General features: G+C 40.5%; 1 protein-coding gene across 1 annotated transcript; it reads left to right on the forward strand.

Moving 5' to 3' along the window:
* The first annotated feature begins 21,215 nt into the window (after positions 1-21,215).
* LOC128657283 (GATA zinc finger domain-containing protein 14-like) lies at positions 21,216-24,282 on the forward strand. Its single transcript, XM_053711567.1, has 2 exons — positions 21,216-21,275; positions 23,311-24,282. The coding sequence occupies exons 1-2, from the start codon at positions 21,216-21,218 to the stop codon at positions 24,280-24,282; spliced, it is 1,032 nt and encodes a 343-aa protein (XP_053567542.1).
* The last annotated feature ends 452 nt before the right edge of the window (positions 24,283-24,734 follow it).

Raw genomic sequence — 24,734 nt, forward strand, 5'->3', positions numbered from 1 at the left:
CCTAATAAAATAATCACACAACACAGACTTCACTTGCATTTTTCTGCAAACAGTTTTTTCTATGCATTCCAATCTGGACTGATTTATAGACAGGAAGATCTTGTTCCTTTGAAATCCGTTCGATAGCTCAGGTCTGGTTAAACTCAGCTTGCTTGGCTTTGCTGCAACACAAGCGGTCAGCTCCACCTACTGGCTATTTTAATAAATTCACTGCTTCTCAATGCTTTTTAATAGCAGTCACATGACTGGAAAAAAAGGTTGTTATTCTGAAACGGTGTAAATTGAACCGTTGTAAAACGAGGGCCACCTGTATAGCCAAAAATGTCACAACATGTTCTCACATTGTGGACACATTGTCAATGTTTTATATGGTATAATAGTCACAAATTGTAACAGCATCAGAAGAGGGCAGGCAAGCACCCACGGCGGCAGAGAAGCAGCAGGGTATGTTGCCTAGTTTAGTAGCAATAATACATAACAATACAGGAGTATGTCTGCTTTCAATGTCCTGCAATCATATGATATAGGGTAAGTCGGATGTTGCATTACCCATCCGCACTAAAGATTCTGAACAATATAACAAGCATAGATATCACATATCTCAAATTTTTAAAGTAATTTCATGCCTTCTGCTTCCTAATTGTGCCGGAAATTGGCTTACACTTCACAGTCCCCCCCCCCTTTACCTATTTCTATAAGTACATAGGTAACACGCAGAGTTATGGCAACAAATAATGTATCATAACATTAAACCAGGTGCTTCCTGGATGATTTTGTCTTTACATTTGATAGTACTACAGAGGATACCAGTTTTCTTTCATGGCATTTGATAATACTATGGTTTCTTGTCTCTCCAAAGAACAGACAATTGTCCTTATATATAATTTGTTTTTATGTTTTTGCTTAGAGCACTTTAATTTAATTAGTTTTATCACAGTAAAATGAAGGCAGCAAAAGCTAAAAATGAATATAGAAATAATAAAAGCAGAATTGGTACTTGGACAGTTAAAATCAGTAGTCAGTAACACTCAGTTAGTCAACTAAGGGCCAGATACAAGTGTGGCGCTAACAGTTACAATCGATAAGGGGTTTATCACAGGTTTTTGTGCTCGTTGGATTTACTGCTGGTATTATGAGTTGAAAGTAAATGCAATTGCTTGAGCACAATCTTATTTTATGCTAGATTGAGTACTGTGTTCTCCGAGCTCTGTTTAACTGTTTTGCAAAGTATAGCAAAGCACATAAAAATTGCATTGCAAAGTACCCTTACACTTATAAGAACTCTATCTAATAAAAAGTATTAAAAAAATATTGCACACAAAAGTTATAAGGGTTTAAAGATATGTGGTCTCAGGTGTTAGAAAAAAAAGGCATGGCATGGTTTCTAATTCCGGCTCATACAGCAGAGTAGGGAGAGTGGAGCAATTAAGCATGTGTGCTAGAGGTAGTGGGGCAGCATATAAGCACTGTGGGGGATATGGAACTCAAAAGAGGGCATAAGCGATGCCGCACCAGACTTTAAGAAAAGGCACTAGGCCGCAAAACCAGAAAGGCATGGATGTGGCAATGAGTGATGTTGATTTTGATGGGGATGCAGTGGAGATGAGTGAGATGACAGGGTATAACGCTCCCAGAATGTCTAACCCTTCCCACGGACATGGCAGGGGTTCATTGATGGCCTGCCTGGATACACCCTTCTCTTTTTTCTCTCCCTCACAGGAAGCAATGAACCCACCAGGGGAGGCTTGGTCTTCAGGAAATGGGTGCAACACTATGCTAGCCGGCAGCACTACGAGAGACAGAGCTGGATTGGCTATAACGGACAGGCCATGAGAAGGGACATCGAGACCATCTGCTGCAAGTGGAGGGCCATCCACTTCTACAGATGGTGAGACATCCACATTGCACATCACACATACATTTAGTTGGGACTTTAGCACAGACTCCGACTCTGATGGGTGCAAGAAGTTAGGGCTTAATAGAAAAGGTCAGAGGTGCATGTTCAGAATGCGGAAACTGCTAGTGGTGGACCATAATCAAAATAGGGATTTAGTGCCAGCAGGGCATCTGCCCATGGCAACTGTGCCAACCACTGCCCAAGTTGTTGCAGACAGAGGAGCTATGACCGCAGCTCGCTATCCAACCCAAGATAATACAGTCAGTGCTAGGAGGGTAGCAGTACAGGGGAATTCTTACCCCTGTAAGATTAATTCCCTTCACAAAACAGTACAATTGATCAGGGACCATAGATATCTTAATATGTTTGAGCTGTCCCTAGAAACTCATAGAGAGAAGGAGCATAGTGAGGACGGGACAGGGCCCAAAAAGATTCAACGCCCAGACACATTCGAGGAATGGAGGCACTGTTTCAGATTTTTCTCCTCCTGTTACGTAGAGCAGAGACCCGAGTCAGTGGTGGTTATCATTAAATATACTGATATCATCAAATATATATAAAACAGGTTCGGTGAAGGGATGTGGAGAGCTTAAAACACTGAGCTTAGTCCTAAGATGGTGGGCAACCCCATTCTAAACTTTGGAGTTAAGGGCCTGGACATATGGTCTCAGTTGGGTCCAGAAAAGGCGCTTCGGTGGGCCTTCCCACACGCATAGGTTTACCAAGCAACAGGGCCTAGTTAAGCACAGTGGTAGGGAACTTTGGTGGTACAATAAGAAGCAGTGTGACAAAGGGGCTTCTTGCTCCTTTCCTCATGCCTGCATATACTGCGGCGGACAGCACCCGGGCACGGACTGCCCAAAGACGAAAGAGGGTGGTGCCAATCGAGGACTACAGAAAGGGGGAGCTAACCAAAAGGGTTCCAACACCACTGAAGCTGGATGCAATTAGGTCCTGGCTAGCAGCCTACCCAAATAGGGAGACTGCTGACCTGCTTCTAGAGGGTATTGGGTTCTGGTTCAGGATTCCCACACAGGGGGCAGTGCTGGGTTCTCCCTCGCATAGAAATTTAAAGTCAGCTTATGAGGTCCTGGAAGAAGTAAGAGCTAAGCTAAATAAAGATATTTACCTAGGTTGGTTTGCGGGCCCATTTTGTGAGCCGCCGCTTACTTCTTTGGTGATCTCCCCATTAGGGGTGGTCCCTAAGAAGGTTCCTGGGAAATTCAGGCTTATACAGCATCTATCTTACCCAAAGGTGGCTCAGTAAATGACGCTATCGACCCAGATGTCAGTTCGGTCAGATATCAGTCATTCGACCAGGCTTTCAAACTAGTCTGGGGAGCAGGGCCAAAGGAGCTGCTAGCTAAGCTTGACATCGAGTCAGCATTCAGATTACTTCCCATACAGCACTCATCGTTCGGGCTGATGGGTTGCAAATTTGAGGGGCATTGCTACATCAACAAAGGCCTCCCAATGGGGTGCTCAATATCCTGCACATACTTTAAGGCTTTCAGCACATTCCTGCATTGGGCGATAGTCACAGCAGCGGGAGGGGCGCAGTGACGCATTACCTTTATCACTTCCTGCTGGTGGGCAGCGCCGATCCACATGAATGTGCGAGGCTCATATCAGTGATGAGGGAATTGATGGCAGAATTTGGGGTACCCCTCGTGGAAGATAAGACAGAGGGGCCATGCACCAGGTTAACATTTTTGGGCATTGAAATAGACACTGCTGCAAGGCTCTGTCACCTCCCAGCAGAAAAAGTACATAAGATGCTTGTCACTGTTACATGTTACAGGAGCAGCTGTAGCACCTTAATTTTGCATGCAAGGTCATACCCATGGGTCGTGTGTTCAATAGGAGGATGGAAGCTAAGCTTACCGCCCAACCACAAACACGACTGAGGACATGCGTGCAGTTTTGAGGGTCTGGGAACAGTTTCTCATTAACTTCAATGGGAAGTTGCTTTGGCGTTCACCTCAGGCATCTAGTCAGGCTATAAACCTTTTAATTGATATAGCCGGTGCCTTTGGCTACACGCTTACCTCGAAGGGCAATGGAGTGCTGAACCTTGGCCATTGGCATGGATTTAGTCGGGCTGACTAGAAACCTAATGCTGTTAGAGCTCTTTCCTATAGTTGTAGCAGTGGAACTGTTACTTAAATACATTCGTCACCTAGTCTTGAGATGTTTACAATATAACATCCAGTACACAGCGAGGCACATTCCAGGGGTGACTAACACCTTGGAGGACGTGTTATCAAAATGTCAATGGGATCTGTTCCATAGGTTAGCTCCTAATGCATCGGCAAATGGTTTACCCTGCCCCCCTTCTATTTGGCAGCTGGCGTGGCATGGAACTCCATCCAGCACCTAGTCCAGGTGTCGCTGGCCCTGGCCACTTGGAAAGCCTACTCCCAACAATGGATGGAGTGGGAAGGCTTCTGCTTAGTGCATGGGGCAACCATAGCAGAATGTCTGCAAACATTGTTCCTCGAGTGGCTAGCTAGTCTGAACAAGCAGAGGGTCAAAAAGGGAGCTGTGTCAGGTAAACTAGCAGCAATATCCTTCTTTAGCAACCTTTTGAAATACCCCAATGTTACTAAAGGCTTCATGGTGAGGCAAGTTGTCAAAGGTTGAGGCAGGTTAGAGCAGAGGGCCTCTGACGTGTGTGAACCTGTCACTTTGCAGTGGCTAGCCAAACTGCTGGGCATTCTGGAATCGGTGTGCACAGATGCATATGAAAGGGCCATGTTTCGTTATGCCTTTGCTAGTCGCTGCTGCCAAGCAGGCAGTCAGAACGGGGATTCAAACTTCACATGTCAAGTGGGCAGGGAATAACATGCTCCTGTTCTTCCCATGTTCCAAGACAGACCAAGAAGAGAAAGGGGCATGGGTGACCCTTAGCCCTTCATCGTCAGAGACTTGCCGGGTACAAATGTCCAGGGCATACGTGGCACTGCGTCCACCTGCGCAATCACAGTTCTTAGTGCATGCTGACAGGGGAAACCTGTCTAAATTTCAGTTTGCTGCAGTCCTAAAGAAAGTGGTAGCATCAGCGGGTATTGGAGACTGTAGGATCACTCCACATTCATTTTCCATAGGAGCCACTACCAGCAAAGAGGTATTAGGTTGGCGGATAGAATCCAGCCCCAGCATTACAAATTAAACGTCTGCCCCCCATCAGATGATTAGGGGTGGGAGAATGGTTGAATCATGTTTGCCCAAGTTGTCCTGATAAGTTTTATGGTTCTAGTTTTTAACTGTTTTAATCTGTTTTAGGTAATATTAGGGGCCCTACGCAAATATGTATAGTAGTGCACTCTTAATTGCACTGGGCAACTTTACGGGCTATCTCCCATCCTCACAGGCAACAACAAGGGTTTCCGGTGACAAGGGCCTCGGTGAGATGGTTGGGTCACAGAGGCTTACAGTGGAATGGTTTGCATGCCCTCCTTCAAGATGCCAGACACAGATGGGGCCAGCCCCATATTATCCTTCTTCATATGGGGGGCAATGATCTATGTTCAACATCAGCGTTAGACCTCATTAATATAATGAGGTTTGACTTAAGATGGATCTGTGCCCCTTTTTATCCGAGAGTGAGGTTGGGTTGGTCCAACATTATTCCCCGGCTACAGTGGAGGTTCTTCCCCATGCCCAAGACAGCCTATAGAGTCAGGAAGAAAGTCATTAGAGAGCTGGGTAGAGCAATCATGGCAGCCGGCGGTTTTGTGGTCCACCACAAAGGGATTTCAGCTTGCAGGAAACAACTTTATCATCCAGATGGAGTACACCTGTCTGAGGAGGGGCTGTTAATCTACCTGGTGGACCTCAAGAGGGACTTAGTTACCCATATTTAAGCCAGAGGCCATCTTTCCATAGCAAAGCCTATCTTTTGTGGCGGGAGGTTGTGGCCATAAATATCTGAGGGCAGAGTCTGTAGGGGTGACAGTCAGGCTAATGGGTGCGGGAACATCCCCAGGACATGACCTGGGAATACCCCACCCCGTGGATCTGCTGACTGAAGATCCTTTAGGACATTTGCACCTCCTAGACGGAATGGGGTGGAGACTTGTTTGGGGGCCTCCCTTTCTCTCTTATAATTCCAGTAAAACCTGGCCTCAACCTCTAGTCATATGGAGTTAATATTTTGCTAGGCCTCGAATGACGCCACAGGTTAATGTTTATAGTTATGACTTCAGTGGAAATTGGGTTTATTTAAGAGTTAAATAAACATGACCATGATATGGTCTCATACCCAGCTCTCTGTGTCTTTATTATAGAGTTTAAGATTTAAAGTATGTTATTTATATTAAGGAGGTGTAACTACCAAGTAGGGCATCAGCCCTTATGGGAGTGTAAGGTAGCAAGCTCTCCTGGAATGGAATTAAGGGCCTGTGCAATCTATGGTAGTGAAAATCCCTGGTTAGGTGTGTGATGGCAACATTGTTGCAAAGTAAGGGGAGGGCCCAGACTCACCAGTTATAAGGCTAGTTCTAGAAGGATCCAGTCTCTTCTTCCTGGAATTTTCAACAAAGAAAGTTTCCCCATCCCTCCCTCCCCCTTGGAAGATGTTTGTGTTCAAAGTTTGTGGAGTCATTCAGGCAGATGTCTTACTAGAGGTTGCTGGTCTTTTAGGCTGAAGGGGGGAAAGGGTTAGTGGGCCTAATCACTATAAGACCTTGGCGTTCAATTTGTATTCTTCCTGGACAAAAATTGTTGCAGGGCTTTTTATTTCCAGTGCCTTATAGGTTGAAGCTGATATACAAATTTATATCTCCTAAAGGCGCGAGGTCATGGCCATAAATATCTGAGGGCAGAGTCTGTAGGGGTGACAGTCCAGCTAATGGGTGGGGGACATCCCCAGGTCGTGACCTGGGAGTACCCCGCCCCATGGGACTGCTGGCTGAAGATTCTTTAGAACATTGGCGCCTCCTAGACGGAATGGGGTGGAGCCTCATTTTGGGGCCTTCCTTCCACTCTAATAATTCCAATAACACCTGGCCTCGACCTCTAGTCATATGGAGTTAATATTTTGCTAGGCCCCGAATGCCACCACAGGTTAATGTTTATAGTTATGACTTCAGTTGAAGTCGGGTTTATTTAAGCCCTCTGTGTCTGTGTCTTTATTATAGAGTTTAAGATTTAAAGTATGTTATTTAGATTAAGGGGGTGTAACTACCAAGTAGGGCATCAGCCCTTATGTAAATATCAATATGTATTTACAAAAAAAAAATATCTTCAAGCACATATCTCAAAAATTCCAACTAGAACTATTCCTAGGTCAGCACTACATATTACTTATATTAATAAATAGGGAAATATCATTTAAAAAGATTTGCTTAATTTAAATAAATTCATAAATTCAGTGTATCTTTGTTTTTTTTTACCTGTATAATATGTTTTCATTGAAAATAGCCCAGTGTTTGCATGATATACGCAGGCCCTTAAGTGGTTTTTGAAGGTGGAACATATCTGAGAAATTTGAATTATGAAACATATGTTGAAATTAAAGAATATTTCAGCTGCAGTTTGGCCAACAATCCACAATTTTAATTTGTAATTGAATATCCACTCCCTTCTCTCTCTCTCGCCCCCTCTCTCCTTATCCACTACACAACTTCAATGGCAATTTTACACAAAATAAATTAAATTTATTTTATTAAAAGTTATGACAAATAGGGGGGGGGGGCAGAGCTAGCGCTCAAGAGAGATGGCTGCACCCGAGTGAGCTCCGGAACACCAAGAGGGCTAAATGTGTTAATCCCAGCACCTAAACTCTTGCAGCAGGCATGAGATGTTAGGCTATGGCTGAAGACACCAACCACATTCTTTTAATCACATTCCAGCTGAGGAGAAAGACTGAAAAAAGCCACCTCTCATACACAGTGCGCACTTACAGACACGGGGATCAATTTATGAATGTGTGAGTGGACATGATATGATATAGCTTATCATGTCTGCTGCACATTGATAAATGCCGACAGCATACGCTGTCGGCATTTATCATTTGACCAGCAGTCTTGTGAACTGCTGGTGCAATACCGCCCCCTGCAGATTCAAGGCCAATCGGTTGCTAGCAGGGGGTTCCATCAACCAGATCGTATTTGATCGGGTTGATTTCTGTCCGCCGCCTCAGAGCAGGTGGACAGGTTATGTAGCAGCAGAGAAGGCTCGCCGGAAATACGGGGCATCAAGCTCCATACAGCGCTTGATAAATTGACCCAACAGCGTGCAGGTAGGCCGCATCTGAAAACAATCACCTAAAAAACGGCTTGCAGGGACCCCAAAGTAGAGCACTAATGTTTAGGGAATAAGCCCAACATTTATCAGCAGGGGCACTGAATAAATGCTGGTGGATTACCCATCTTAAAAAACGGAACGGAAAATGTGGGCCTGTACACACTTATGCCCGGCATTCAGCAAATATAAAGTGCGTCAAAATCAATACATAATATGTGACCGCCAGTTCCTACACTAAAACTGCATCTTAAAATCTTTATTCTGCTGGAAATCCCTAACAAAACAGAAACCTGCAATTTGACCCATCTTTCAGATACATATAAAGCATATACAGGAATTTATGGGAAGCACCTTGTGAAATGATTATTCTCTAAAGGTTCTAAAATATAAAGGACTTTGTAAGCAGATTCATGGATCTCTTGGATAGTTAATACTACTCTACAAATAATACTACACAATGAATACACAGCATGTTATAGCCGACTCCTAAAAATAAAACTGCACTATCCTTATTTTGCTGGAGAATTCTAACAGCACTGAATCCTGCAATTTGGTTCACATCTCAGAGGCATATAAAGCATATACAACAATTTATAGGAGGCACCTTGTGAAATGATTATCTTCTAAGAGTCCTAAAATATAAAGTACTTTGTTATCAGATTCACAGATCTCACAGTTCGCATCACTATAATAGTATCTGGAAGGGAACTTGGGTTACAGGAGCTTTCTTCCCTTACATAAAATCATCCACTTGGAGGCTGCTTCAAATACTCCCTCTATTCATCTAATAATATATTCAACATAAGAGTCATGTCTCCAAAGAGAGCTAATAAAGCAGACAGCTCTGCAAAAATAAAAAAAGCAAATGCAGTACCTTCCTTAAACATTTTTTTTAAATGCCTAGAATTTCCACAAACTCTTGCTGTACAAGACACAGAAACCAGAACAAGAAGTGATTCACTTTTATCAAAATCTGAACCTGATTACCCCGCATCAGCCATATTTGTTCCCAAAGCTCTTTTGGACTCTCTGCCTTCAAAAAAAGATTTTTTTTCACTTAAAACAATGCATCCGGAGGAAATCTCAGAAATAAAGAAAGCTCTCACAGAGGTGGGTCAGAGGATGGAAAAACTGGCAGAGGACACAGCGCATCAAAATATAGTCATGGCATGCTTCAATAAGCAGCTATCTCAGCAAGAAAATACTATCCAGCAGTTGGAAAATAAAATTGACAACCTGGAGAATAGGAGCCGCCGACACAATATTAGAATAAGGGGCATATTAGAAGAAGTGGCCCCACAAGAATTAGAAAAATATGTCCAGAGTTTATTTGCCTATCTTTCAGAGGAAGCTGAAGATACAAATTTTGCATTGGACAGAGTTCACTGGGCCCTGAGGGCTAAAACACCCAGAGATGTGATAGTAAAAGTTACCAGCTACCCATTCAAGGTAAACCTGATTAAAAAAGCGATACAAAAACACCCAATAAAATTCAAAAGGAACAGACTTTTTGAGGATTTGTGTCCCAGAACCCTTCAAAAGAGAAGAGACCTGAGGCCTTTAACAAATAAATTATGTCAGCAAAATATCCCTTATAGATGGGTACATCCATTCAACCTACAAATACAATGGAAAGGCAAAAGAATTTTATGTCATTCTCCAGATGACATTCATATTGTAAACATGCAAGGATCTACGAATAGACCCTCCACCATCTTTGGAGGGTAACACTTCTGCCTCAAACAACAATCAAATCAGGCCAAACCCACTCCCTCAAAGACCAGAATGGCAAAGAGTGCCTTCTAGACTAAATGATAAATCATCTCCCAAGCAGGGGGCGGAGTCTAGCCATGGAGCTGAATTGCAGCATAGAGCTCCTAGGCCTGGCATTCTTGGAGGGCTGCATATAATATGCAATTGTGGCTAAAAAAACTCAACTTGGAAGCAGTGATGGTCTGAGCAACTAGGTCGCCTGGAGGGATAACACCGGAGCCCATAACTGCAGATAACCGGCAAGTGAAAAGTTATTTTTTACTACTGGGGCCTCCTCACCGATATTGGCACACCACGTGGCTACCGCACGCAAGCCTCACAGCTCCCTTAGTGTGCGACACAGACAGGGATTATTACAGGGATACCCAGAGCACCGATCAGTACAACAGGCAAGTGCTAATATACATCCCACGATCTGGCCAACAATAACGCTCACCAATCACCCGGTACGCCGGGTCCACAGGGGGTACATATACACTGCTAGGTGAACAGCAGGTGCGGTCCATACATTATACCTCCTGATTCACAAAACACCACAGCATGGAGGAGACTGCAAAAACAGACTAGGACCTTGCAGTGTACCCTTGCCTGGCCACAAAGAAGGCATCACAGTGGTGCAAGGGGGAGACTGCAAGTAGGGAGTGAAAGTCAGTTTCTTTCCTTGTCCCTAGTAAACCCACATACGCAAATAAAAATATCCCTTCACTGGACGCATACCCTTGTGGTCCCTGATATATACAATTTGACAAGCAAGAAAGGGCATTTCTTTTTTTTTTTTACATTGCTATGCCTCAAAAGAAGGGCCAAAAAATGGAAAAGGGCACCAATAACAAAACGATAGGGCAATATCTGAAATCTATTGAACATTCTACATCCTCACAGCCTGATGCATCAGAGGACAGACAGACCATAATAAAAGCTCAGGAACCCATAATGGACGCATTACCTACAGGTTATGTCACTAAAGCTGATTTGAGTTTACTATCCTCTAAAGAAGATATAAGGGTGGCAATGCATGAAGTTAGAACTCTGTATAAAGACCTTCACAGGGACATATCTACCCTTAAAGAGTCACAACAGTAGAGGAGCAAAGTTCCACGGTCTCAGCTGGACTCAAGCAACTCACTAATAAGGTCACAGCACAAGAGAACTCTATTGAAGCACTACATGAGAAAATAGAGGACTTAGAAAACCGCAGCCGCCGTAACAACTTGCGGATCAGGGGGACACCAGAGTCCATAGCCCCCATTGGGATTATGGGATATTTACAAGACCTCTTCCGGATCATTAGGGGGACACCTGGGGCCCCTGATGTTCCTATCGAAAGAGCCCACAGAGCACTCAGGGCTAAGCCCCACCCAAGGCACCCCCTAGGGACATCATTGTTAAATTACTCCACTTTCCTGACAAGGAAGACATCCTGAGAAACTCAAGAGCAAAACAGCCAATCAGCCATGCTGGCATTAACATACAAATATTCAGTGACATTAGCCCTACTACCCTGCAAAAACGCAGGTTTCTTTCATTCCTTACATCTGTTCTGCAGGCGCACAAAATACCCTACAGATGGGGATTACCCATTTCTATAGTCGCCACTAGGGACAATAAGACTGTTACGTATAAAACGAAAGAGGATCTTGCCCAATTCTGCTCACAACTCTGTATCGAAATACCAATTCCCCCGCAGAGAGCTGAGGAGGCAGCACAGGGGGCACAGGAAGGGACACAAGAAGAGGATGGCACATCTATACAAGCTACAATTTCGCACAAGGAGACAGGGGAATGAAACAGATCAGAAAACCTGGATCCCCTCAGTATTGTTAATGATTGCTCCCTGGAGGCTGCAGCCCTGCTCTGGAGGTGCAAGTATATTGACTATATGAACTCTGATATGTTTGCTTGGTTGTTATAGACCAGTCATAGAGACAATAAGCACAGGAATAATAATGCTTCTTCTCAGACCTTGTCCTTTTAAGGTAACATAGCCTAGTTTTGGTCACTACCCAAACAAGCATGAGACCAGTTATAAATTTGTTGAAAATGTGGTTATTTTAGTTATTTTTAATGTTGTTTACATTCATGATGGGTTTATCCCTAAGACATTAGTATAGGAACAATGCTGCCCCTTCCCACAATTTGTCCATTGATTGCAGAGAATACCCTTCAAGGAAGGGACAAATTTGAGAACAGTTATATTTTACTTGAAAATATAGTCCTGTTGTTTACCTTGAATGTTGTTTCAACTGTTTTACTGTATTTTTATTGTGCTAAGATATGTATAATGCTGTGAGTAGAACGCTTATAGTTAACACTCTTTTTTCTACTTGAGACATTCTAACAGGTATCCAGGAAGCTTGCACACCTACTATCTTCATTCACATATACACAAGTACCAGCAATCACCAGCACCACACCATCAATGCATACTTAAAATATGGCACATATAGAGCACACATGTCTGACGATAAACTTCATGCCTTTGTTAAGTTAAGCAATGCATTGCAAATCATTATACGGCTGTAGCTCAAAGCCACATACTCTAAACAAAACTTAAACTCATAAATGGCAGCCCTCCACTTTTGCCAGGACACATCCCCACTAGTGTACTAACTTCTTATAGTGCACTCCAGCAAGGAGATTTTCTATTTCTCATTTGCACTTTTATTCTCCTAGATCCTTTAACTGTTAGGTAGTCTAGATCACCAACCTAAGGCTCACGTCAACAGCTCCAAGTTATTTGGTCTAGAGGCTACCCATATCTTTTCTTTTTCTTACCTATTACTTATCTTTTTCCATACCCCTCTTCCCCATAAGTCTTTCTCTTCCTCCCACCCTTATAATTTTTTTTTTCTCTTCTTATCACAATGCAAACCCCACACTTTAACTCTGGTGACAATTAACACACATGGACTGAATGGTCCAGGAAAGCGCTCTGTAACGATGCGAGAATTCTCTAAGCTTCATAGCTCCATGGTCTTCTTACAAGAGACCCATTTTCAAAGGGGGAGGGAGCCTAAATGGTCATCTAAGAAATACCCTGTTGCTTTTTTTGCATCGGGCCCTCAAAAGAAGAATGGAGTGGGCATTTTGATGCACAACTCAATAGACTTCCAAATATCATCAACACACAAAGACCCAGAAGGCAGGTACCTACTTTTAGTGGGCCTCCTTTTTGGAAGGCCTATTTCTCTTCTAAACGTGTATGCCCCTAATACGCAGCAGCGTTTTTTTAAAAAAAATATCTGGGTTGCCTCTAGATCACGCAAAGGGCGCAGTGTTCTTGGGCGGTGATTTTAACATCCCATTGCAACCAACATTAGATACATCTAACTTAGGATCCAGTGTCCCCAAATTGATATTGAAATCGATTAAAACATCATTATCAAGCTTAAACCTCCATGACATATGGAGAACACTCCATCCAACGAGGAGGGATTATACTTACCTTTCTAATGTCTTTCACAAATATTCTCGTATCGACTACTGGTTCACAGACTTAACTAGTCTCTCTACAATACACTCATGTCATATAGGATCAATCACATGGACAGATCATGCCTTGGTAATATGCGACATTGTGTGGCCGGAAGCCCCTTTGACTAACTACATTTGGCGACTGGACAACCATTTACTATCAGACCAGACTGTAGTGACCTTACTTGATACTGCTTTGACAGAGTATTTCTAATTTAATAATCACACTGACACTTCTCTCATTGCAAATTGGGAGGTGCACAAATGTGTCATTAGAGGCGAAGTTGAAAGCTAAAAAAATGAAAGAAAGGCGGATTCGACATGAACAAATCCATTCTACAATTTCTAAATTAGAAATAACACACAAAGCAAACCCACGGGATACAGATATCTCACACAAGCTACAGCGGGCCAAACATGAGCTTAGGGACCTACTAACAGCCGAATCTCAACAACAAGCTCTATATTTGAGACAGCTGTATTTTGATCAGGGGAACAAGCCAGGCAAACTCTTGGCCCGGTCAATAAAATGCAAATGACTTAAAACCTTTATTCACACACTCACAGATGGGAGGGGAATGGCAGTTCAGGGCAGTAAGGGGATAGCAAATACCCTGAGAGATTTTTACAATAACCTGTACAATTTAGACCACAAAGGACCTACTGACTAAGGACTACCTATCAAATTTGCCGCTAACCAGACTGACAACAGAGGACTCCGGTTTTCTGGATGTGCCTATCACTCCAGAAGAAATATGTGAAGCGATAAAAAACCTCCCAACAGGGAAAAGCCCGGGCCCTGATGGCCTCACACCTAAATACTATAAAACATTTAGAGATGCCCTTGTTCCCCACCTACAAGCCTTATTTAATGAACTAGCAGAAACTAAAACCCTCCCTTCATCCATGCTTGAGGCCCATATAACAGTCTTGCCGAAGCCAGGTAAGAAGCCAGATAAACCAGGGAACTTTAGGCCCATATCCCTTTTGAACACTGATGTCAAAATCTTGGCAAAAGTGTTAGCAACTAGACTTTATAGGTTCCTCCCTGATCTAATATCCACTGACCAAGTGGGTTTTGTTCCAGGACATGAAGCCAGGGACAACACCCTAAGAGTCCTCCAGTTAATCAGTTATGCCAAACAACAATACGTCCCGCTGACACTGTTCTCGTCAGACGCCAAAAAGGCGTTTGACAGAGTGGATTGGCACTTTCTCAAAGAAGTATTGATCAAAATGAATTTTGGTATTCCCTTCCTTAACATGGTGTTCTCTCTATATTTCAATCCCAATGCTAGAATCAGGGCCAATGGCACGCTGTCAGATCCGTTTGTTATTACGAATGGCACACGGCAGGGGAGCCCCCTTTCCCCACTGTTGTTCGTGCTGTCAATCGAGGCCCTAGCTGCCTCGATACGGCTCAATCAAAGTATAACAGGCATTGTGGTGGGGGACAGGGAGCAAAAAATGATCATGTATGCCGATGACATACTATTTACTATTTCCAATACGGAAACCACTCTTCCAAACATCTTAGTGGAACTACGCAGATACGGCCAGGTTTCCAACTTCCACCTTAATGTTACAAAATCTGAACTCCTAAATATTTCTGCCACCTAACAAACCATCACCCTTCATATACAAATAAACACATGAAATACTTAGGGATTAATTTAGCAAGAAAAGACAATGACATCATCCTGTACAATTATCAAAAGCTTAAGAATGAGATAGCAAATGACCTTCAACTCTGGGGTAACAAGCCCATCTCCTGGTTAGGCAGGATGGGCACGGATCCTGTATATCTTTAAGGCTCTACCTATCCCACTGCCCCCTACCTATCTCACCCAACTACAAAAAATTGTTCACAACTATATTTGGCAGGGAAAGAAGAGCAGGATAAGTAGGCAAACACTATACATGCCAAAGAATAGAGGGGGTATGGGTCTCCCCAATCTCAAATTATACCGTAGGGCGATAATATTACAGCACATAGTAGACTGGAGCCAAAATAACACACAGAAGGTGTGGATGCAGCTGGATAATCAGGTCTTCTCTAAAGGTAACATGGCCACTATGGCTTGGATCGAACTGCGTCACAGACCCTTGATTTTGAAATCTTATCACACGGGAGACATTTAGAGAAGGGGATAAAACCATTTCAGTCCCTGGTAATATCTCTTCACCTTATTCCCCGCTTTTACCCCTGAGAGAACACCCTGGGATCCCATTGGCACATCAAAGACTGGCAGATAGACAACCATATAAGTTGAGAGATGGGACCTTACATTTTGCTTTAGACAGGGGGGACATTGCCCCATTGGAAACCCTCCAACAATGGGATGAGACTTTGTTCTCGTCTTGGTTTGTTCATTCCCAAATCAAACATTTCATTATCACACATAGACATAAGAGCAGGTTAAACAGGGACCTCACCCCTTTTTAACTTCTGTGCGTACAGCAGAACCCCCCAAGGCATACTATATCCCTTATATATAAGTTACTGTTGGTAAGTGATGACCAAGCACTACCCACTTACACACAAGCATGGGACAGAGAGACTACCTCAGACACCCAACCCACTGACTGGAGTATGGCGTTCCAGATTGCAGCTAAGGCATCCTCTTCTGCTAGCATACAGGAAATGCATTTTAAACTTTTGAGCAGATGGTACCTAACCCCTGCCAGACTACATAGAACTAACCCATAGATCACTGATATGTGCTGGAGGGGCTGTGGCCAGAGTGGGACAATGTACCACATATGGTGGACTTGCCCAGTGATAACATCATATTGGGAAGCAGTGTTTTCTGCAGTCTCAGAAATAATAGAAACTACCCTACCACCCCATATATATACTCTAATGTTTCAGGGTCTCCCCAAAATTCAAAAAAGAGCCACAAGGGCATTACTCCTGTTAATGATTAATGGGGCGAAAAAGCTTATCCCAAAATGTTGGAAATCAGCAGCTCCCCGACGTTGAGTGACTGGCGTGCACAGGTGACAGATTTAATCGTATTAGAACGTTACCACTTCATGAAAGCAAACAAACTAGACCAGCATTGTTTGCTGACCGAGACATGGGAGAAATATAACTTGCCTGCTCGGCCAGCCGTGCTTCCTCTGACTGGAAACCCATAAAAAGACTATGTTTCTCCCTGTAGCGCTCTCCTCGGCTAGGTGAATTGACATAGTTTACAAGTTTTCCATCAAATAGATAAAATCCATAAAGGAGCGCATTGGTTGTTGCAATGGTAGTACATATAATTGCATAGGTGTGGTCCCGTGTGCATGCATGCATGCTCATGCATGTGAGCATTATTCATTCCTCCTCTCCCTTTTTTTCTCTCCTTCTTACCCTCCCCCTCCCCTTCTTTACCCACTCTCTTTCTCTCTCACTTCTTTTCTCTCTATTTTTTCTTATTCTCCACTTTTTCATAAATACATACACTGTTTCCACGAGATAGGATATATAATTTTTTTTTATTTTTATTCATCGACCATGGTCGTCCCTACGCACGTCCACCATATTAGAGCTCACTTTGGGTTTAGACGGTTATGTTCCGTCAATCTTGGATTCTGACATTGTCCTAAAATATTATTCTGCAAAGATGTGTGTTGGATGATTTTGCTAACTTTGAATGTGGAACAGTGCATTTACTTTTCTTTCTCTTGAAGTTGTACAATGTTTGTTACTGTATCTTTGAAACTTTTAATAAAAACTATTTGAAAAAAAAAAATCATCTCCCAAGCAATCCATTTGAGATGCTGAAGAACAAGAAGCCGCACAAACAATGCATTAGTATCTTATTTTATTTCTTTCCTTGAGTAAATATGATGCTTTGTTCTTATGGCTATATTGAACTTTTTATCATCAATCTGAAGTTGGGATGGTTAATAAACTGAAAAATTATAGATAGACACCTATTTTTCAATAAATACCACCCCATATTTGAACCCAGATATGATCTGAGAGGCACACAAGGCTTACATGAGAGGGGAATTTATCAAGTTCAGAGCTAATATATGCAGATTAGACAGGAAATTATACACATCATTAGCCCAAGAAATAGCCAAAGATGAATCCTACTGATGAAACTCTCCAAAAAATGCTAGGTAATAAAAGGAATAAACTAAATGAACATTTACAAATTGAAACTCAACGAAAACAACTATTCTTACAACAAAAGTTTTATGGTGAGATAAATAAAACAGGTAAGCTACTGGCTTAAAAAACAACATCTTAACATAATTCAATTAAACTGCCCCTTTAAAATTAATCTAAAAGCACTGAAATATTTAGGAATCTATTTGACTATTAGGAATATTTTTTGAGGGATATACAAAAACTACAATTGATAATAAATACATATATTTGTCAAAGGAAACACCCTAGACTATCAAAAATATAATCTGTACCCCCAAAGAAAAAGAGGTCCAGGGGTCCCTAATTTAAGTTGGTATATATATGCAATTTCACTGAGCAGAGTAGTGGACTGGTGTAGACAGGGCACACACTTATACAAGAAGGTAGTTCAGTTAGAATCCTAACTTCTAAACGTATAACATTTGGGGGGATTATGCTGGAAACCCTCAACATCCATATTGAATAGTAGTAGACCGTATCTTATTTTTAGTGAAACGTGGTCTGATTGGATATCTATTAGAAACAAAATTTCAAAAATCTCCTCTCCTTACTCTCCACTAACAACTCTGTTCATGAACTAAGAATTTGAGATAAGCAGGGCATGGAACTCGCCAGTATCACAAACCCCATATAAATTCCATGACGTAATCCCTATACATAACTTAATGGATAGAGGCAAACTTCTCAAAAGGGAACAGGCACAGGAGATAGAATATATGCATTTCACCTCCTGGTTTAAGTACCAACATGAATATATTATCCCATAAGAATATTAAGGACTTGTTTAGACCTTTAACAGCTTTTGAAACATTATGTACTAACCAAAACTTTAAAAAGGTACAGTATCTCTATTGTACCAACAGCTCATGGAATCATATCTTCCATCAAGGCCTACATATGATCACACATGGGAATTAGAGCTAAATAGACAGATAACACCTAAATAATGGAAACTTTGGTCACATGCTACAGCAAAATCTGCACACCCTTCACCATTTCTTGAAACGAACATAAAAGAAATTCTTACAAGGTGGTATTTGACACCGAATTAAATAAAACACGTGTTCCGAAATGCAAGCTACAAATGTTGGAGAGGTTGCAATCAGGAAGGAGCAATGCTACTTATAAGGTGGGAATGTGGTATCGTGTCCCCATTCTAGAGAGATGTACACGCAGTGATTGGCGAGGTCATAGGTATCATCCCCAAATTTACGCCAGGGTTTTTTCTTTTAATGATCGCTCAGAGGTTCCTTGCAAACTCAGACGTAACATCACCCAAATTATGATCAATTGAGCTAAAAGATGAATCCCTAAATTGTGGAAAAAAATGCAAATGCTATCTCATGAAGACTGGGTATTGCAGGTAGAACATATGTTGAAAATGGAGAGATTTTATTATTTTTCTACAGGAAAATGAAACACATATCATAATTTTTCTTTGGGAGCAATATAAATATGCAATAGCAACCTTAAATGTATGTATGCCCCTTGACCTTGTCGATCAAGATGTCTTGTTTATAAGCCTTTATAAATTTAGGGAAGGTCGGGAAACAAACATGTATTTGGACGCCTGGCAGACATGACTCTGGAGCATACAAATAATCAGATTTTTATTAAAAAAAAATATTTATATATCCTTAGGCAAAAATGTTTAATTTGTATTATTGTTTAAATTACTTCCCATAGTTACCCCTTCACCCTTCCCCTCCCCCATACACATCATTCTCAATGAAAGTGTTGCTTATTGCTAAATGTAACACTGGATATTTGTCCTATGGTATCACAATAATATGCAATTAAAATGAATATTATAGATATTATGGCAGATTATCCATAATTATGTGGAAGAGACTCATGTAATACCATTTAGAAAAGGTTTGTTTATAAATTGGAAGTAGAGCCACAAAAGATGAAACACTTTTTTATTTTGTATCAGAGAATGTATAATGTAAGTCTTAGTATGTTTTGAACTTCAATAAAGAAATAATAAATAAAAAAATAAAAATAATTATATTTGTTTAAAGCTATGTGGTAATATATCTGCATTTAACTATAAGGGCAAGTTTGCATAAACACATTAAAGTTGAATTTGACATATAACAAGAGAACCATGTTTTGGGCCTGTTTATAAGGAAAGGGATCTCTAAATCCCTAAATTTTGATTACATAATTCGGATAGAACATACAGAGCTAGATTACAAGTGGTGCGGTATTTTATGTATCACTTTAGCTAAAACTCTGCTAGGATTTTCATTTGTGCACTAGTTGGGTTGCACTAGTATTACAAATTGAAAGTAAACTGTTTTTTTTTCGAGTGGTAACCCAACTTGTGCAAAAATGAGAAAATTGTGATCGCTTTCACGCATTCCCCTATAGAAGTCAATGGAAAAAAAGATGAGAGAAACCCTAATTTCGAGCAAACACCATCACATATTCTCAATAGCGCAAACCCGGCATGAAATTATGAATATTTCATTTTCCAATGTTTACATAACCTATTTATTAATAATTAAATATTTCTAACTATATCTGATGTTTTTTTTAAACAAATATATATTTCTACCTATATATATATATATATATATATATATATATATATATATATATACACTTTTTATATATATATATATATATATATATATATATATATAGACTCCAAGTAAGTGCACTCACACTCGCCAACCCAAACGCAGACCAGGGTGCTTAGCAGGATATTCAATCAGGGTAAAGATAAGCACTCACTGGATTTAAATACAACAACTATTTTATTTGGCAGTGACGTTTCGGGGCATTCACCCTTTCCTCAGACAACCCAAAATGTTATTCAAGCAGTGTTAAATAACAAATCAAACCCCTCCCCCATCAAAAATTCAGCCAATCAAAATACATCAAATCAAATCAGTAAGAGATGTATGTTAACAAAGATAATTTCTTTGTTAACATAGAAAACAAAAGGGGAGAAAACTGCTGAGAAACGGATGACCTGTACCATGACTTATTCACCCAACATTGGGATTGTAGCAAGATCGGTGAAGGACCATTGGGACTTATTGACTTCAGACCAACAGTTACCATTCACAGAATTTTCTCCACCAAGGATGGGATATAAAAGAGGACGCAATCTCCAAGACATGTTGATGATTACTGACCCAAGACATGCCTACATCAGAGATACATGGTTAAAATCAAAGAGACAGGGTTGTTTTAAGTGCCTGGGATGCACAACGTGCAACTCGATGATATAGAGTAAAACCTTCCAACATCCACACACCACCAAGAGTTTTAAGATCCAACACCATCTAACGTGCTCCACTCCGTTTTTGGTCTATCTGCTGAATTGTACATGTGGGATGTACTACGTCGGTAAGACGGATGATGACATCAAGAAGAGGATGGCTAACCATCGGAGTGCCATTAGGACAGCACTCAAAGATGGTACATCGGAACAACCAGTGGCACGTCACTTTTTACAGATGAACCACACGGTGAAGGATCTACGCTTCATACTCATTAACCATGTACCAACAATGCCACGTGGAGGTAACAAAAAGAAGAAGCTCCTTCAAATTGAAGCCAAATGGATCCATAGATTTGGAACGGTATACCCTCGTGGACTTAATGCAAATGTGGACTGGCACTGCTTCCTATAATACCTGGTCTAGAGGTAGAACGGGTATGATGTCTCCAGACATACCATTTACAAATGAGAGTCCATGTACATTCATGGGTGCCCTGGTAGGCATATCGAGAGTCCACGTATATTCCATTTCCTATTTACTCACTTTTCATTACCATGCTCCAAGTGACATGAAGGTCCACCCTCTAGTCTAGTATCCATCAATGGTTGGAGCCATAGTGACAGAATTCTTTATTGACGTGATGATATGTAATCTATAGTTTATGGGGACATTGGGTCATAGGTTTTATTTGATATATGTAGCGCCCCTGACATTGTATTATTTTATCTTTATACCCCCCCAGTTTTTGGCAATTTATGATTTAGTTCATCTTTACTACAATTCATAGTCCCACTGTCAGGTTTGGGTCGCTAGGGTTTTGAATAGTGGGTAGTGTAGGCACATAGTGGATTCTTTAATTAGATTGTCTGTAGATGGGTATTTCTAACATTAATGGAAGATAAACAATGGGCACCAACATAGTGTGAATTGTTCAAACAACAAATATAAAAGTGATGTGCAAAAAACTACTCACAAGGAAAGTGGCACCTTAAATGAATAAGGTGCGATAAAGCAGGCTGACATTCAAATTCCAGCAGTCAGTACACTGGAGGTCTCACCCAGAGGACCTGTGGAATCCAGATAGGCGTCTAGAAAGTAGCACCCACGTTTTTTAGGCCCAATGGCCGGAACAGGTGAGCTGCAAGCTGATAGGTGCTCTCCTGCTTCACTCACGCCACCGAGACTTTTCTCCAAAACTGACAGTGTCAGTGTATGACAGGTTCCGTGGTAAAAGTCCTGTTTCAAAAACAAGTGGATCATGGAAAGAAGCAAAAATACCGGGTCGTGGTATAAAACAAACAGTATTTATTTTGCAACGCGTTTCTCAGTCTATTCCAGACCGTTTCATCAGGCATAATCATAGTTAACAATAGAGATCTATTTTAACCCACAGTGACCCGGAATTGAAACAAAAGGTCAACTCTATTAACAATGTTGCAATTGCAAAAACATTTAACTTTTGATACATTGTATAAATTGGTTTGAACAATTGTGACCACACAGATAACACTTAAATAAAAAGTATATAAAAAATCCTATTCGCAATTACCAAATATATCTGGAAAAAATAAATAAATATCTCATAGTAAACTGGACATATATTAACATGTGTGTATATGTATATCTCATCTCCTGGTTGGATTCGAACCCAGGACCTAATGTGTGCTAGGCAATGGAAAAATCAAAAGGCTACCTTTATGTCTTGTTTAAAATTCTTGCAAAAAGGATTAGTATTGATACAAAATATATAAATTGATCTACATGTCTAACAATGTCTAGAAGATAATCTTATTTGGTCTTTTTAATAAATGACTCTAATTTTTAAAAACCAAACTAAAAGGAATTTTCTTATAAATATAAAACTAAAAAAGAAATGTTCGTGACAAATGCTTACTATAAATAAGTGACATATAAAAATTATAAAAAATGATAAAAAATATATGTGTATATATATATATATTTTATTTTATGGCTCAACTGGACTTGAACTTGGGACCTTCTGTATGTTAAGCGAGCATGAAATTGATAAGGCTACCTTGAAGGCCTATTTTTCTGTTATATATTGGAGCAGAAATATGTTAGGAATTATGTTATTAATAATATGTATATATATATTTGGGACTCCACTGGACTCGAACTTGGGACCTTCTGTATGTTAGGCGAACATGAAATTGGTAAGGCTATCTTGAAAGTTTATGTTATATATTGGGGCAAAAATATATCTAGGAATTATGTTATTAATTGTTTCCAATCATATACAACAACCAAATCCCAATCCCAATCCCAATATGCAATCTAGGGATGACAGAAACAAAAAACGGTCTAACTATATTTTGCAAGGTAACACTGTCACTCTAGAAACTTACTCTGACCCCAGTATTTTGAAATCTATGAAAGATTTGTTCCATCTGTTAGAAGAGGAACTTATGAAAGAACACCGCCATTGGTGGGATTTAAAAACTCTAGAAAAATATATAGAAATCAAACAAATCCCTAGGGGTTTACGAATTTTGAAACATTGTTCTTTTAAGGAAGACAAAGATTTATTAGACAGTTGGTATAAAGCCTTGGATGATTGTTCTTTTAGTTTAATCAAAATTTTGATCGAACATAGACAAAAATTAACTGACGAATGCAGTCAGAATATTGAAAAGATACAAAAAGATCTATTATCACATGTTAATAACCCTGAATATAAAAAAATTCTTAAAGAAATTACTGACCGCACTGATAAATATCAAGATGACATCGTCCAGAGTAAAAGCAAAAAATTACAGAGGGACCAAATAGATTATAATAATAACCAAGTTTATACTTTCAATAGAGTTGAAAAAGAAAAACTCACACTTTCTAATAATCCAAATGAAGAAAACAAGGGACAAAGAAACTCCTATACATCACACAAAACAGAGGGTGAAAATTGGACGACTGTTCAGAATAAAAACTATACAAGAGAACAAAACAGAACCTACAGGAATACACATAACAATTACAATGCTAATTATAGACCGCACTACAATGAGAATTACAGATTCAATTCCCCAAACCCCCGTAATAACTATGGACCTAGAACTCATTACTCCAACACAAATAGACATTCCCAACAATATCCACAAGGGACATATCAGAGTCAATTTCGTGATAACCATTCTAACACATATCAACAACATTTTTCACCCCAGCATGGCTTCAGGCCTCATTCCAATCATCCTACTTCTCACAATCAGGTTACAACAAATTATCATACACAACAACCTAATAGAACACTTCTGGAGAGACCCCATGGGCATATACTCAAACCAAACAGTCCATTAGAACACACAAATAGATTCAATATTTTAGCATCTTTGCCAGATGAAGAAAACACACCAGGCACCTCATATGAACATTCCTCTTCTTTTTTAGAGAATGGCCAAAATCACAACAGACATCCCTTTCCAAACAGCAACCTAAGTGTAGAAAAACAACGAAAAGACCGTACACTTCAGACCAAGAGGGTCTAGAGGAAGGGGTTTATCAGCCAAAAAAGAAAAATTATCCAAATTAGAACAAGGTATATTCAATTTATCATCGCACATTCTAACAACTAATGAGAAAAGAGTACTTCACAAAGGCCTTTCATACTGCCCACCCAATCCTCACAACTTATATAATCTATTTGTGGATGTTAATAAATTTACAAGGAAACTATCCTTGCAGAAATTCTTTGCACAAAAGAAACTAAAACAACAAAAATATATACAACCTGAAAATACACAGACTATACTAGTCAATAATATGACCCCTAATAAGAATATGAAAGTCATATTTGCAGAAACAGAAAGCTTAACTACCCATTTATTTGATGATTATATTCATACAGATATTAAGGTAAAATCCCAATTTACACCATCTTTATCAACAAACCACTATATAGAATTATATCAAAGATCAGTCATTGAGGATCTTGAAAAAC

Source organism: Bombina bombina, chromosome 1 (genome assembly GCF_027579735.1).
Source record: "Bombina bombina isolate aBomBom1 chromosome 1, aBomBom1.pri, whole genome shotgun sequence".
NCBI lineage: Eukaryota > Metazoa > Chordata > Amphibia > Anura > Bombinatoridae > Bombina > Bombina bombina.

Bases quoted from the DNA above. Each gene is read 5' to 3' on its own strand.
- LOC128657283 (XM_053711567.1), top strand. From the start codon at position 21,216: ATGATGTCTCCAGACATACCATTTACAAATGAGAGTCCATGTACATTC. The intron at 21,276-23,310 runs GTAGGCATATCG...TGTTCTTTTAAG, and splicing joins GTACATTCATGGGTGCCCTG to GAAGACAAAGATTTATTAGA.